The sequence below is a fragment of the Oryctolagus cuniculus genome, chromosome 4, assembly GCF_051225735.1.
Source record: "Oryctolagus cuniculus isolate XC-2025 breed Fujian yellow rabbit chromosome 4, ASM5122573v1, whole genome shotgun sequence".
NCBI classification, from domain to species: domain Eukaryota; kingdom Metazoa; phylum Chordata; class Mammalia; order Lagomorpha; family Leporidae; genus Oryctolagus; species Oryctolagus cuniculus.
The window spans coordinates 701,344-715,443 of NC_142870.1; the positions used below are offsets into that span (position 1 = coordinate 701,344).

The following is a 14,100-nucleotide window of genomic DNA, read 5'->3' on the forward strand; positions in this document are numbered from 1 at the left end:
TCTGCCAGGCATCAGGCTCTATACGGGGGCCTCACACACGGCCTCTCCTCCCCACAGTCCCAAGGTCAAGCCCTTACATGAAGAAACAGTGGTCCAGGGGTCACCTGGAGGCTCTCACAGAGGCTGGCCTGACATCCAGGCTGAACTTGACCACTCCAGGGCCTCTGAGCGTCCCTGGCCTTCTTTCTGGGGAGCTCACACCCCAGCTGCTCCTGGTGGACAGCTCCTGGCCCTGCACCACCCGTTCCAGGTCACCGGCCCTCAGCCTGCAGCCCTGCTCCCTGGGACTTGCTGGTTAATGAGAAGCTCGACATGGGGAGGGCACTGCTGAGTGGATAAAGGTCCCTCGGCTGCTGCCCCTCCACCATCCTCTGCCCCTCTGCTTGCCCCGTGAGACACGTCAGATAACGGTGCGGCCATGTCTCAGCTGGTAGAGTGTGTCCCCAACTTCTCAGAGGGGAACAACCAGGAGGTGAGGGTCCCCTGGGACTGGCAGGGTCTGAGGGGCTTGGGTCGAGAGGAGGGGGTGTGTATGGTGGTGTGGGGGGAGCTGCGTGCTCCAGATGGGCCCAGCCAAGGGCCGGCAGTGCTCCCTCCCAGGAACCACCTCCTGTTGGCGGCCAGTCGGGGGGCAGCAGGTCTGGTGGTGGGTTCAGGGGTCTTTCTGATACTCCTGGGTGGGGGTTGAGCAGGTCTTCTGTCCTTGATGGGCCTCAGATCTCTCTCTGGAAGCACGGCCCCGGGGCACACCCAGGGGCTGCGTGAGGTTACGGTGCCCGTCCCTCTGGTCCCTCTGGGCTGACTCCATCTCTACCCTGTAGCACCCAGAGAAGGCGGTTTTCACCCCATGAAGCCTACAGAGACCTGGGACCCAGGCCAGGCAGGCCACCGAGGCCCATGGGGCAGGATGTGGGCCCCAGAAGGTTCTAGGCCCTTTAGCTCCTCCCAACCCTGCTTGTTCCTCCCTCCACTAAGAGGAGGCTTGGGGGGTTGTGGGGCCTGCTCTTGGTGAGCAGGGCCTGAGGGTCATGGTCAGTGCCCAGGCCACCTTTCCAGGCACCTGGCTGAGTGGAGCCGCCTGAGCCCCTCCTGTGGGGCCAGTTCTTGGGCCAGGAGTGACCACAGCCCACACGACGGGGTCTCCCTGCGACTGTCACCCACCAGCAGGCTCTCAGCTGGGAGCTCCCCAAGCACTCAGGGCCGCCTCCTTAGGCCCTTCAAAGCCCCTTTGCCTGCTTCCAAGTGGGGAACCCGGTGTGGGCTGACCTTTGCCCCAGGTGATTGACGCCATCTCCAGAGCCATCACGCAGACCCCAGGCTGTGTGCTCCTGGATGTGGACGCTGGCCCCTCTACCAACCGCACGGTCTACACCTTCGTGGGGCAGCCGGAGTGCGTGGTGGAGGGCGCCCTCAATGCCGCCCGTGTAGCCTCACGGCTCATTGACATGAGCAGGCACAAAGGTGAGAGGGGGTCGGGTCCAACTCTGTCCGCAGGGGTCCTGGGACAAGCTCAGGCCTGGCTCTGGGTGTGGGGTCCGACAGGGCTGGCGAGCAGGGTTCCTGAAGGAGGGCCCTGGAGTTGAGGGGTGCCACGCCTGGGTGTGGCTGTGGAGGCTGCCAGGATGTGGCCCCACGGGTGACGGCTCCCACAGCCCCTGGTGGGGCGACAGCTCCCATGGCCCCGGGGGGGTGGTGAAAGTTCCCATGCCACTGAGGGGGAGGGGGTGACAGCTCCCAAGGCCACTGGGGGGGAGGGGGTGACAGCTCCCAAGGCCACTGAGGGGGAGGAGGTGACAGCTCCCAAGGCCACTGGGGGGGAGGGGGTGACAGTTCCATGGCCACTGAGGGGGAGGGGGTGACAGCTCCCAAGGCCACTGAGGGGGAGGAGGTGACAGCTCCCAAGGCCACTGGGGGGGAGGAGGTGACAGTTTCATGGCCACTGGGGGGAGTGACAGCTCCCAAGGCCACTGAGGGGGAGGGGGTGACAGCTCCCAAGGCCACTGAGGGGGAGGGGGTGACAGTTCCATGGCCACTGGGGGGAGTGACGGCTCCCAAGGCCACTGAGGGGGAGGGGGTGACAGCTCCCAAGGCCACTGAGGGGGAGGGTGTGAAAGCTCCCATGGCCACTGAGGGGGAGGGGGTGACAGTTCCCAAGGCCACAGAGACGTGACAGCTCCCATGGCCACTGAGGGGGAGGGGTGACAGCTCCCAAGGCCACTGAGGGGGAGGGGGTGACAGCTCCCATGGCCACTGAGGGGAGTGACAGCTCCCACAGGCACTGGGAAGGAACCAGCTACACCTGTAAAACTCAGGCTCCCTCCCAGGTCGTGGGAGTTGAGGGGAGAATTCACAGCTGCTCTGGACAACGACCTGTCAACAGCCTGAAAAATCAAACATGATGGCAGTGGCAGGCAGGGTCAAGGGTCGGTTGGACGCATGTAGGAGTCCACCCAAAGGTTACTTGGGCACAACGGGGGAGGCTGGGCCACCTGGCGAGCAGCACAGCCCGAGGGTGAGCAGCACGGTGGTCCGGGGGCTGGGGGATGGAGGGCCATCGTCCCCGGGGACTGCGGTGTGCCCGGTCTGGTAGCAGGTGCAGGGCTGTGGGAGGAGCCTCTGAGAACGCAGCCTGGGTCCCCCACTGCCAGGGGAGGGGGCTGGGAGGCCACTTCCAGCCTGGCCGCGGCTCACAGGAGCCCAGCTACAGGCCCCGGGGGAGTGATTTCTGTGATTTCTGGGAGAGGGAGAGTTTTGTCCCAAAGATGCCAAATGGCTGTGGTCCTGCTGCTTCCCTGGTCTGTGTCCCTGGGAGGCCGTCCCCGGGACTCGCTGCTGGCTGGGAGTGGTGTCGTCACAGGGCGGGGTTGGGGGTGCCTGGGTCAGCGTGGACACCTGGGGGTGCGGTCAGGGTGTCGAGAGGATGGGGGTCCGAGGAGCCTTCCAGCCCCTGCCCCCAGCCTCCGACCCCTCCTCTCTCTGTAGGAGAGCACCCTCGAATGGGCGCCCTGGACGTCTGTCCCTTCATCCCTGTGCGTGACGTCAGCATGGCTGATTGTGTGCTCTGTGCGGAGGCCTTCGGCCAGCGGCTGGCGGAGGAGCTGGACGTGCCGGGTGAGCGCCCCCAGCAGGGCCCCTCTGTCCAGTGCAGGTGTACCAAAGCTGCCGACTGCCACTGACACGGAACCCGCAGCAGGCACACGGGTGGCTCCCATGTCGCGGAGCAGCGCCTCTAGCGGCCACCCACATCCACCCTGCTGGGCCCTCCCCAGTGGGCCGGGAGCCCCGGCTGAGGCTGGGGGCAGCCACTGGCCTGCTCCCTCCAGCCGTGGGGGCCTGACCAGCGGACTCCCTTGCAGTGTACCTGTACGGCGAGGCGGCACGGACGGTCAGCCGCCGGACCCTGCCGGCCATCCGGGCGGGGGAGTACGAGGCCCTTCCTGAGAAGGTGGGCCCTCCAGGGGCGGGTGGGTCTGGGGAGGAGGGCGGACTCTGCGCCTCCCCCTGCGGGGGCAGGTGGGCCCGGGCCCCTCCTGAGCCAGGGTGGACGTCCTCACAGCTCAAGCAGGCCGAGTGGGCTCCTGACTTCGGCCCCAGCTCCTTTGTCCCCAGCTGGGGGGCCACCGCCACAGGGGCACGGAAGTTCCTCATCGCGTTCAACATCAACCTGCTCAGCACCAAGGAGCAGGCGCACCGCATTGCTCTCAACCTGCGGGAGCAGGGCCGTGGGCAGGACCAGGTGAGCCCCGCCCCCAACTCCGTGGGCAGGGCCAGGGGAGCCCCGCCCCCAACTCCGGAGTGACCCTGTGGGGCCGATTCAGCCTCGTGTCTCAGGCGGGGTCGGGGGTTCGGGTTGGGAGGTGGGGAGCACTTTGTCATGGACGCAGGCAGGGCTGTGCCTTCGGTTCAAACACAGCCGTGCTTCCATGCTGACCGGAAGGGAGCTGCTTCCTGAACCCCAGGTAGCCCCAGGCACTCCTGGTGCCCCCACAGATCTCCAGGCGCTGCAGGGCCTCCAGAGCCCCTCCAGCCTCCTGGGGCCCCTGTGCGTGTCCTCCCGTGCCCCACGCACCCTCGGGCACCCCAGCGGCCGTCACACTCCCAGGCGCCCCGAGTCTGCAGAGCGGCTGTTACCTTGTTTGAGCATCGCACCTGCAGCCAGTGCGGGTCAGACACAGAAGCCGCAGACGCCTGGGAAGGCAGTGGCCTCCACTCCGCAGACACGAAAACACGGTGACTGAAGCCTTGTCTGTGCCTGGGCAAAACAAGGTTCCCTTGTCACATGGTCTGTCACCCCCGGGGAGAGTGGGCAGGACAGGATGGGTGGGGGCAGCCTCCAGACATGGCATGGGCCGAGCACTGGTCAGGAGGCATGCCCTTCCGGAGCCTTGTCTGCGGTCCAAGCAGAGTGGGTCTCCCGGTGCCTGACCCTCGGGACCTCCGCTTCCTGGTGCCAGGCAGGGCCTGTCCTGGCTGGCTCAGGTGAGAGAGGAAGGGAGGGAGAACAGAAGACACGAGCCACCGTGTCCACCCCTGCCACCTGCAGAGATCGGGTGGGGCCGGGGCAAGTGGAGACACCTTTTCCTGTGTAGCCAGGACGTCTGAAAAAGGTCCAGGGCATTGGCTGGTACCTGGAGGAGAAGAGCCTGGCTCAGGTGTCCACGAACCTCCTGGACTTTGAGGTCACAGGGCTGCACACAGTCTATGAGGAGACCTGCAGGGAGGCCCAGGTGAGTGGGCGGGCAGTCCTGTGGGCTGAGGGTGGGTACAGGTGAGCGGGCAGTCCTGTGGGCTGAGGGTGAGTACAGGTGAGTGGGTGGGCAGGCAGTCCAGTGGCCGAGGGTGGGTATAGGTGGGCGGGCAGTCCAGTGGCCGAGGGTGGGTACAGGTGAGTGGGTGGGCGGGCAGTCCAGTGGCCGAGGGTGGTACAGGTGAGTGGCGGGTGTCCCTGTAGGGAGGACCCTCCAGGTGAGCAGGGTGGGTGCCGCCCCCCGCACTGACGTGCCCCGTCTTGGCCTCGGCAGGCGCTGAGCCTCCCGGTGGTGGGCTCGCAGCTGGTGGGCCTGGTGCCTCTGAGAGCGGTGCTGGACGCTGCGGCCTTCTACTGTGACAAGGAGAACCTCTTCGTCCTGGAGGAGGAGCACCGCGTCCGGCTGGTGGGCACCCAAGCGGGGACCCCGGGGGGGAGCGTGGTGCTTCCGGGGCAGGGGTCGGCGCCCCCGGCCTGGCCCCCTGCTCAGGGCCAGGCCCCCGCCCCACTGCTCTGCTCTGCTGCTTTCTGCTCAGAAGAGGAGATTTTCATTTGGGGGTGTTCTCTGCGAGCTGCAGGTTCACGTGTGAGCACCCCTGCCAGTCTGTGCGTGCGCGTGTCCCCCAGCGCGCCGAGACCTCCTAGGAGGTGGCTCCGCTGCTCTCACTGCCACCTTTGCCTCTAGTCCTGGGGGCTCCCGCCTGGCCCAGGCCCCTGGGACTCTTCTGAGCCGCATGGCTGGGTTTCTGGAAGCGTTGTCTTCTGGCGGGTGACTGTGTCCAGGCTGGACTGTACTAATCGAGCAGACAGGTGCGGACGGACTGCTCTCCACCTATTTTTGGGTCTGTGGGGGCGAGTGGGTGTGGCTGGTCCTGGTGTGTGCCTGGACTGTCCACGCGCAGCGGCCTCCTCTGCCTCCCTGTCTCACGAGCATCCAGTGGCAGCACTGGCCGTCTCCTAGCATGTCCACGCACTGTCCCAGCTCATACTGCCCCTTGCAGGGCTTCCCCCGCAGGCACAGTGGGAGGGAGAACGCGGAGGCTTTTACCTCTGACCTGGCTGGTGCCCACTTGCCTGGGAAGGTCATTCTGTAATTTTGGTTTTTTAAAAAGATTTATTTATTTGAAAGGTAGAGTTACAGAGAGAGCGAGAGAGGGAGAAAGAGCGAGAGAGGCAGAGAGAAGGTGGGGGGGGGAGAATCTTCCCTCCGCTGGTTCACTTCCCAAATGGCTGCCACAGACAGACAGGGTTAGGCTAGGCCGAAGCCAGGAGCCAGGAGCTTCTTCCCAGTCTCCCACATGGGTGCAGGGACCCAAGCACTTGGGCCGTCTTCTGCTGCTTTCCCAGGTGCGTTAGCAGAGAGCTGGGTGGGAAGTGGAGCAGCTGGGACTTGAACCGGTGCCCATATGGGATGCTGGTGCTGCAGGCAGGGGCTTTACCAGGTATGCCACAGTGCGCCCCGCTGTGGTCCATTCTTGCAAGACAGGTGGGCACCCACAGTTCCAGGTCACCTGTTGTTCTCTGGGACTTGGGTCCCTTAAACCCAACAGTCTCTGCCTCCCTGGTACTCCTGAGGTCAAGCCCTGCCTGCCGCAGCCGCTTCCTGGTGACCCACAGATTCCACTTCTGTGTGACATCGAGAACCTTCTCTTGACTCCGTCTTTGGCCGGTTAGCCCTCCAGCTTACGCCACTAATTGCACTGTACCGTTTCCGCCTGCCGTGAATGCCGTCTGACTTTCTCCCCCATTCATTTCTTCCCCCGTGTTCTTGCGGTTTTCTCAAATTGCACCTGGCCAGGTCCATTCTAGTCCCAGCTGCTGCGGAATCTTGGGCACTTTGTTTTGTGGAAAAGGCCCAAGGACACCACAGGAGCTCCCTGTGGCTCTGTCTAGCGCACCAGCTGCTGGCGTTCTGGGCCATTTCCTCCATCACTCTGTTCCTGGCGAGCACGCTGGTGTTTTCTGGATGATGGAGACAGGTGCCCTTCATACTGATTTATTCAGGATGTGTCTCTAAAGATCAAGGCCATCCCCCTACAGAGCCGCAGCAGAACGGTCACGATGGGAACCCAGCACCAGTGTGCCTGCAGCCTCTCCTGCCAGGACAGAATCGGCATCCACGTCCCGTGGCTTCCTGCAGTCCGGGCTCCGGTCCAGAAGCCCTGGTGCCTTGGACTGGGTCTTCTCCCTGCACTTGTCCAGGGCAGTGGCAGGGCAGGGGTGTCTAGGTCTCAAGGCACTGACTTGGGTCAGCTGGTCGACCCCCTCCCCTGCTGCTTTTCTGCTCCTAATCGCCGAGCGCCCTGGAGGCACTGCTGGGGTCCGCGCTCCGTGCCCCTGAAGCTCCAGCCGACTTCTGGCTTCACCCTTCACTTCTCTCACGTTTACTCTTTTCCCATTTTTACCATTTTACGTTCTCTTAATAGTTTTTATTTGAGAGGGAGAAGGGAAGGGAGGGGAAGAGGGGGAGGCGGTAAGGGGAGGAGGGGTGGGAGAGTCGTCGGGGGAGAAAGTTCTCTCAGTGGCTGGGGCTGGGACAGGCTGCAACCAGGAGCTTGGAACTCAATGCAGGCCTCTCACGTGGGAGGCAGGAATGCAAGTGCTGGAGCGGCCCCCCCGGCCTCCCAGGTGTCAGCAGGGGCTGGAGTCAGGCATGGAGCCAGGACTTGAGCCCAGGCACCCTGAGCCGGGACACCGGTGTCCCAGCCGCCTGGCCTAACTGCTGGGCCACCCACCCACCCGTGTCTCTGCCCGGGGCTCCTGAAGCCCAGCGTGGTGACTGCTTCTTTGTGGGGTCTGTGATTTTTGATTGTGCGTGCATGTTCTTTGCAATTTTATCTCTGGGATTCTTGGACACTCTCCGAAGAGGGTTTGTGTTTGCCTGGGTCTGGTGCTTGGGGGCATGACTGATACATGGAAAAGCAAGCGAGGCCTGGGCTGCTCTTGCTGGAGCCTGCAGAGACGAGCGCTGAGCGAGCTTAGGTCATCAGGGGGCCAGAGGTCTTGGGGGAGATGCAGACATGTCTGTCTCCACAGGTCTCCTCTCGGCTTTGCTGGTCAGCAGGAGACCCTTGTAAAGTTGGGAAGGGAGGCTGAGGGGGAGGGGGCGTGGGTGAGGCTGCGCGGCCACTGCTGAGGGTCAGCTTGCGTTGTGTCTAAGGCTTGGTGTTCCCAGCCGGTGCCCGCCCTATCCCAGGCCGGGGGATTCTGGCCCCTGGAATTCCGAGCAAGTGTTGTTTACCTGCGAGCTACACGGGGCTGCTCAGTCACAGTGCGACAGGCAGGACTGGACAGGAGAAAGACCATGTATTCACTTTGGTTCCGGCCACCCAGGGCCTCTGGCAGCTTCTGCCGGCAGCGTGGGTGCAAGCAGTGAGCCGTGCCCCTCGTACCCCTCGTGCCCCTCGGGGACTTCTGGTCAGGGGCAGCCAGCAGAGTTTTGTTTCCCCTATTTCCTCAGGGGTTTTCAGGGGATGTCCCCTTCCGGGGTTTCTACTCCCACCGCACGCTCTGACGGCCAAGCCCTCCCCATGGGGAGGCTGCGGTGGGGGGGTCAGCCCACAGGGAGGCTGCGGGGGGGGGGGTTAGTCCTCTGCAGAGGTTAAGGCTCTGCTCTGCACGCGGTCCCTCCTGCAGCCGGCTCTGCGCACAGGGGCTCTGGGGCTTAGTGCTGCCTCCCTCCACACCGGCACCTTTGAATTCAGCTCTGCCCCTTCCAGCGGTGGGACGAGGGGTGAGGCTGGCTGGCTGAGGGCTCCCAGGCACCTGTTTCCCCAAGAGGCGATGGGGTGCCTGTACCTGGAGCACTGTGGGGTCCCTCCCCAGTCCCTCTAAGAGCTGGCAGGGGGCACAAGGCCTAAGGCGAGCAAGGGGCTGACTCCTCCAGAGTGGAAGACCCCACTTTCCACAGCCCCTCTGCCCGCCAGGCGCATGCGCTGATGCCGCCTCACCCCCTGTGCCCCATCCAGGTGGTGAGCAGGCTGGGGCTGGACTCGCTGTGCCCTTTCCACGCCAAGGAGCGCATCATTGAGTGAGAAGCCCGCCCCCCCTCCCCTCTTCCTGGTAGGACCACACCCAGGCTGACCCCTGGTCACCTGCTCACAGGGGCATCCCTGTGCCCAGCGGGGTCTGGGGGCAGAGAGGGGGACAGTTAGACCATGGCAAGGCCCTGTTCCGTCTCCACACGAGCTCCTGGTGGTTCCCAGCTGCTGCCTGCCCTGCCCATGGGATGGCGCCCAGGGTGGGGTGGCTGCAGGGTTCGCCATACACCTGCACTTGGTTCCCTCCCAGGTACCTGGTCCCCGATGTCCAGGCCCAGCACAACCTGCTTGATCGGCCCCTGCGCACCTTTGTCCGCGACGTGGGCGCCCGCTCAGCGGCCCCTGGGGGAGGCTCGGTGGCCGCGGCCTCTGCGGCCATGGTGAGCACAATCCTGGGCAGGGCGCCAGGGCCTCCCAGGGTGGGGACTGAGGTCCACTGCCTTGGACTCCCACCGTGTGGGACCCCACCGCCCCGAATCCCACCTTCCAGGGACCCCATCACCCCCAAATCCCATGGCGCAGGGACCCCGCTGCCCCCGAATCTAGGGGGTCCCCTCTGTTGTGCCTGGGCCCCGGCACAGCTTGGTCTCGCCCAGGGTGCAGCTCTGGCCTCCATGGTGGGGCAGATGACCTACGGGCGCCGTCAGTTCGAGCACTTGGACGCGGCCATGCGGCGCCTGATCCCGCCCTTCCACGCGGCTGCAGCGCAGCTGACCGCGCTGGTGGACGCCGACGCCAAGGCCTTCAACACTTGCTTGGTGAGCTCTGGGGGCGTGGGGCGCTGGGGTGAGTGTGAGGGCTCAGGAGCAGGGTGCTGGGACTCAGGCAGCCCCTGTTTCTCCCGGGCAGTGAGCCCTGGCCATCGCCGCAGCAGGACACGGGCGGGAGAAAGCCAGAAAAAGCTGGCACCGCCGTGGCAGGGACAAGAGGGTTCCGCCAGCAAACAGCTCCGGGCGCACACAGCGGGCGTGGGAAAGCCCCTGCCCTGGGGCAGTCGGTGGAGCTCAGGGCTGACCAGCGCCTGGTCCCGGACTCCACCCAGGACAGGGCTAGGTCAGGAAGCAGCTCCAGCCTGGGAGGGAGGGGCGGGAGTGGCAGGGGAAGAGAGAAACAGTGGAGGAGGAGGAGGAAGGGGAGGAGGAGGAGGAGAGAGGGAGAGGCAGGGCGAGGGGGGGAGAGGCAGGGCGAGGGGGCTGGACAGGCTGTGTGTTCCTGTGTTTGTCGTTGGACCCTGGCTTCTGACAGGGAGGCTCCCCGGGCTCCTGTGGGCTCCAGCAGTCTCTGATTTTATCTGCTCGGGGTCTTCACTTTACACAGCTGTCCCAGGCCACGGTTGTGTTTGTGGACTTTTACCTTCTGGTGAGCCTTAGACACCGACAGGAATTTAAAGAGAAGCACCAGCTTGAACACAAATATTAAAAACTTAGAAAAAGCCCTGCCTTTAGCGATTGTAAGAAATAAGGTGCACGGGCTGGCACCGTGGCTCACTAGGCTAATCCTCCGCCTTGCGGCGCCGGCACACCGAGTTCTAGTCCCGGTCAGGGCGCTGGATTCTGGCTCCTGCCATCGGATAGGCGTGGACGCGGCGGCCATTGGAGGGTGAACCAACGGCAAAGGAAGACCTTTCTCTCTGTCTCTCTCTCTCACTGTCCACTCTGCCTGTCCAAAAAAAAAAAAAAAAGGTGCACGGGAAACAGCTAGAGGAGAAAAGTGCAAACAGGAAATTGAACCAAAGGCAGGAAAGGAAAAAATGAAGAGCAAAGATGTGTGGTTTAGAGAGAGTGGCAGAGACAGGGCCGCCCGGGGCCCACGCACGGAGGCAGTGGGCAGGCGGGGAGCAGCTGGATTCCCAGAGGAAATAAAGGACGGCCCCTGGGTGGCTCCCACGGAAGTGACTCCCAGTGACATAGAAAGCTTGCAGAAGTCTCTCTGTGGAGCACAGGGAGCAGAAACACCTGGCTGGGCACAGGTGAGCCCGGTGACCCCAAGCCCGGCTGCAGGTCACGGCTGGAATGGTCTCGCGCCTGCCCCAGGACTAAGCCCACCTCTGCAGCGGGCACGGCTGCAGACACTTGTCAGGGGCTGGGGTGTTTTTGTCTCCTCCGCTGTCACCTGTGGCCCATGGAGGGTTGGTTGATAAGGACTTTTTGGTGACGAGGTGGCCATATTCCCTCCCAGCTGTCCCCCAGGCTGTCCTGCAGTGCTCCCCACGCAGAGGCAGGATCTGGCAGGGGTGGGGTGAGAGCGGAGCAGGTGACAAAGCTGAGGCTGGGACACTGTGGCTGGGGGGGCACCGCCTTCCAAGGTTGCTGCTCTTCCTCCCATGCATTTGGGCTTCTCACACCCTGGCTGTGGTGACACTGTAGCTGATGTTTCTGTTTACTCATTTGGGCGGGAAGGAGGGAGGGAGGGAGGAAGGGAGGGAGAATGGCAGTTGCCACCTGCCAGCTCGCTCTCCCAGTGCCCACAGTGACTGGGGGCCGGGCTGAAGCCAGGAGCACAGTCCGGCTCTCCCACACGGGCACTGGAGCCATCACTGCTGCCTTCCTGGGTCTTCAGTAGCAGGAAGCTGGCGTTGGGAGCTGGAGCTGCACTGAACCGGGTTCCCCATGTGGGATGTGGGATGTGGGGTCCTCACCTGCCAGGGTGCAGCTCCCTCCTGCTGAGTGACTGTTTAAGCGATGCCTTTGGAGTGTGTGTGTGTGTGAGTGTGTGTGTGTGTGTGTGTGTGTGTATGAGAGAGAGGGAGAGAGAGAGGGAGAGAGAGAGGGAGATGCTGTGGAAGGGACCCTGGCCCGGGTTGCTCCTGCTGCTGGGGTTGCGAGGGCCCAGGGGACCTCCCTGGGCTTTCTGTCCCCTTCTCTGGAATGAGGGCCCTGGGGGGCACGGTTGACCCCTCCTCTCCAGTGCCCCCTGCCTCGTCTCTGCTCCTGCTGCCAAGGGCGTGACCTCACACCAGAGAACAGCAGGTCTCAGGGAAGGAGCCTGTGGCCCCCTCAACCGAGCAGTCCCAGCTGGAAAATGCTGGTGGTGATGGGTGGGCGTGGCCACCACGCTCCCCACATTCTGCCTGGGGTCTCCCTTGTGTCCCAGGTCCCAGTCGGCACATGCCAGTGACCCCGGCATTGTTTTTTAATGTCTTTGTTTTTTCCTTTTTTCCTGCAGGAAGCAATGAAGCTGCCCAAGAACACAGCTGAGGAGAGGGACAGGTGAGGGCGGTGACGCCTGGGGCCCCCACCTGCACTGGGCTCAGTGCCTCCCCTGGTGTCTGGGGACCTGGGGCCCCAAGCGAGAGAGGACCCCTTCCCATGTAGGCACCCCAGGGTGTGTTTTGGTGTCAGGAGTGGTCTTCTGCTCTTCCACCGGGGTTCTGTGTGCCTAGCCCTGGTGGGTGGGGCTGAGTACCCACCGTTGACCTTGACCTTTACTGGCTCCTTTCTAGGCGAGCGGCTGCCCTGCAGGAGGGGCTGAGGCGGGCGGCTGGGGTGCCGCTGGCGCTGGCGGAGACGGTGGCCTCGCTGTGGCCAGCGCTGCAGGAGCTGGCCCTGTGCGGGAACCTGGCCTGCCGCTCCGACCTGCAGGTACCGGGGGCTCCGGGTGCGGTGGGCAGCTCGGTGGCCTGGGCCTTCTCCAGCAGGGCCGGCTTGCTTGGTCCATGCTAGGAGCTTGTTCAAGGTTGCCCTGCACACAGGCAGAGCCTCAGAGGGGTCTCACGGCCTCCAATACCACCGGGCACACACGGCTGCCCCTCCCTTTCTAGAACAGAGAGCCTGAGGCAGGGCAGGGTGGAGCCCGAGGTTCGCTGCCTCCTGCAGCTTCCCCGCGATGCCTGTTTTTTGTGTCTGCCTCTGAGACCCTGAAGAAGTGTCCCCTTGTCCCCAGGAGGGGCCCTGGATGGCCCTGGCCATTAGCCAGGAGACCCAGGACTGCTGCTGAGGGCGGGGCTGACCAGGCTCCCAGTTGGTCAGAAAACAGCCCGTGAGCCTCCCGGCCTCCTCGGCTGCGCCCGCTCAGGGAGGAGCTGCTTTCCCCTCTGCAGTGCGGAAGTTGTCCTGAGGCTGTCACCACGCGGCCCCTCTGCGGGGCGTGGTCGACAGCTGCCCTGCCCGGCTCCTCCCCACAGTGCCTCGGATGCACACCCTTGGGCGGGGGCGGGGGCAGAGGGGTGAAGGGGCCCCTGGCCTCTTTGCAGGTGGCGGCCAAAGCCCTGGAGACGGGCGTGTTCGGGGCGTACTTCAACGTGCTGGCCAACCTGAAGGACATCAGTGACCCTGCATTCAAGGCCCAGGTGAGCAGGAGGTGCAGGGGCCAGCAGGTTCACGAGCAGGGGGCGAGGCCGCTGCGGGCAGGGGCAGGGGCAGGGGCAGGGGCAGGGGCAGGGTGCTGACCACCCTCCCGCCGCATCTCTCAGACCCACCAGCGCATCTCCAGCCTCCTGCAGGAAGCCAAGACGCAGGCAGCGCTGGTTCTGGACCACCTGGAGGCCCGGCGGGAATGACAGCGAGAGACTGAGGGCTATGGCCGTGACCTCCGTCCTGCCGGGACCTGATGGGCTCCTACATGGGCCACAGGGCGAAGACAGGTGCCACGGATGGGGCAGGGTCCCCCTTGGTCGCCTGTAGCCTCCAGTAAAGTCTGACACCAAAGCTTTGTGCTGTGTTTGGGGCTTGGGGGGCAGGGCTGAGGGCTGAGCCTGGGGTCTAGGGGCAGATACCAGGAGCCCTATGGTCAGTGAGCCTGAGCTGACACCGTGGCCTCAGCTTCGAGAGAACCTGCACCTGGTCACAGGAGGCTTGGAACACCCTGGGCCAGCGTAGGCACCTGGGTCATTTTGCTCAGAACAGAAACCACTGAGCTGCCAGGACCTCAGTGCGCAGAGCCAGACACGGCAGGCAAGGACCTCACTCAGGCAGTCTCACGAGCACCAGGTGGTCCCGTCTGGAATCCCAGGACCCCACCTCCTCCACAGGGTTCTCCTTGACTCATGGCACCCCTGCTGCAGCAGCCTCCTGCCATAGAGCAGTTCTTGAAAAAGCAGCTGACAGGGACTGGAGTGGCGGAATGGGTTAAGCCGCCACCTGCGTCACTGCTGTCTCATATGGGCACTGGTTCGAATCCCAGCTGCTCCACTTCCAATCCAGCTTCCTGCTGATGCACCTGGGAAAAACAGTTGAAGATGGCCCAAGTGCTTGGGCCCCTGCACCCATGTGGGAGACCCGAATGGAGCTCCCGGCTCCTGGCTCTGGCCTGGCCCAGCCCTGGCTGTTGTGGCCGTTTGGGGAGTTGGAGTTGATGGAAGATTTCTCTATCTCT

At 64.1% G+C, this 14,100-nt stretch overlaps 1 protein-coding gene across 1 annotated transcript; it reads left to right on the plus strand.

Moving 5' to 3' along the window:
• Window positions 1–363: 363 nt before the first annotated feature.
• Window positions 364–13,433, plus strand: FTCD (formimidoyltransferase cyclodeaminase). Its single transcript, XM_070071730.2, has 14 exons — window positions 364–472; window positions 1,278–1,461; window positions 2,983–3,111; window positions 3,357–3,445; window positions 3,557–3,736; window positions 4,590–4,727; window positions 5,022–5,153; window positions 8,716–8,777; window positions 9,038–9,167; window positions 9,384–9,545; window positions 11,953–11,996; window positions 12,230–12,368; window positions 12,980–13,075; window positions 13,199–13,433. Exons 1-14 carry the CDS (start codon window positions 419–421, stop codon window positions 13,283–13,285), a joined length of 1,626 nt encoding a protein of 541 aa, XP_069927831.2. The 5' UTR covers window positions 364–418; the 3' UTR covers window positions 13,286–13,433.
• Window positions 13,434–14,100: the final 667 nt, after the last annotated feature.

Bases quoted from the DNA above. Each gene is read 5' to 3' on its own strand.
- FTCD (XM_070071730.2), top strand. From the start codon at position 419: ATGTCTCAGCTGGTAGAGTGTGTCCCCAACTTCTCAGAGGGGAACAAC. The intron at 1,462-2,982 runs GTGAGAGGGGGT...CTCTCTCTGTAG, and splicing joins TGACATGAGCAGGCACAAAG to GAGAGCACCCTCGAATGGGC. The intron at 12,369-12,979 runs GTACCGGGGGCT...GCCTCTTTGCAG, and splicing joins CCTGCCGCTCCGACCTGCAG to GTGGCGGCCAAAGCCCTGGA.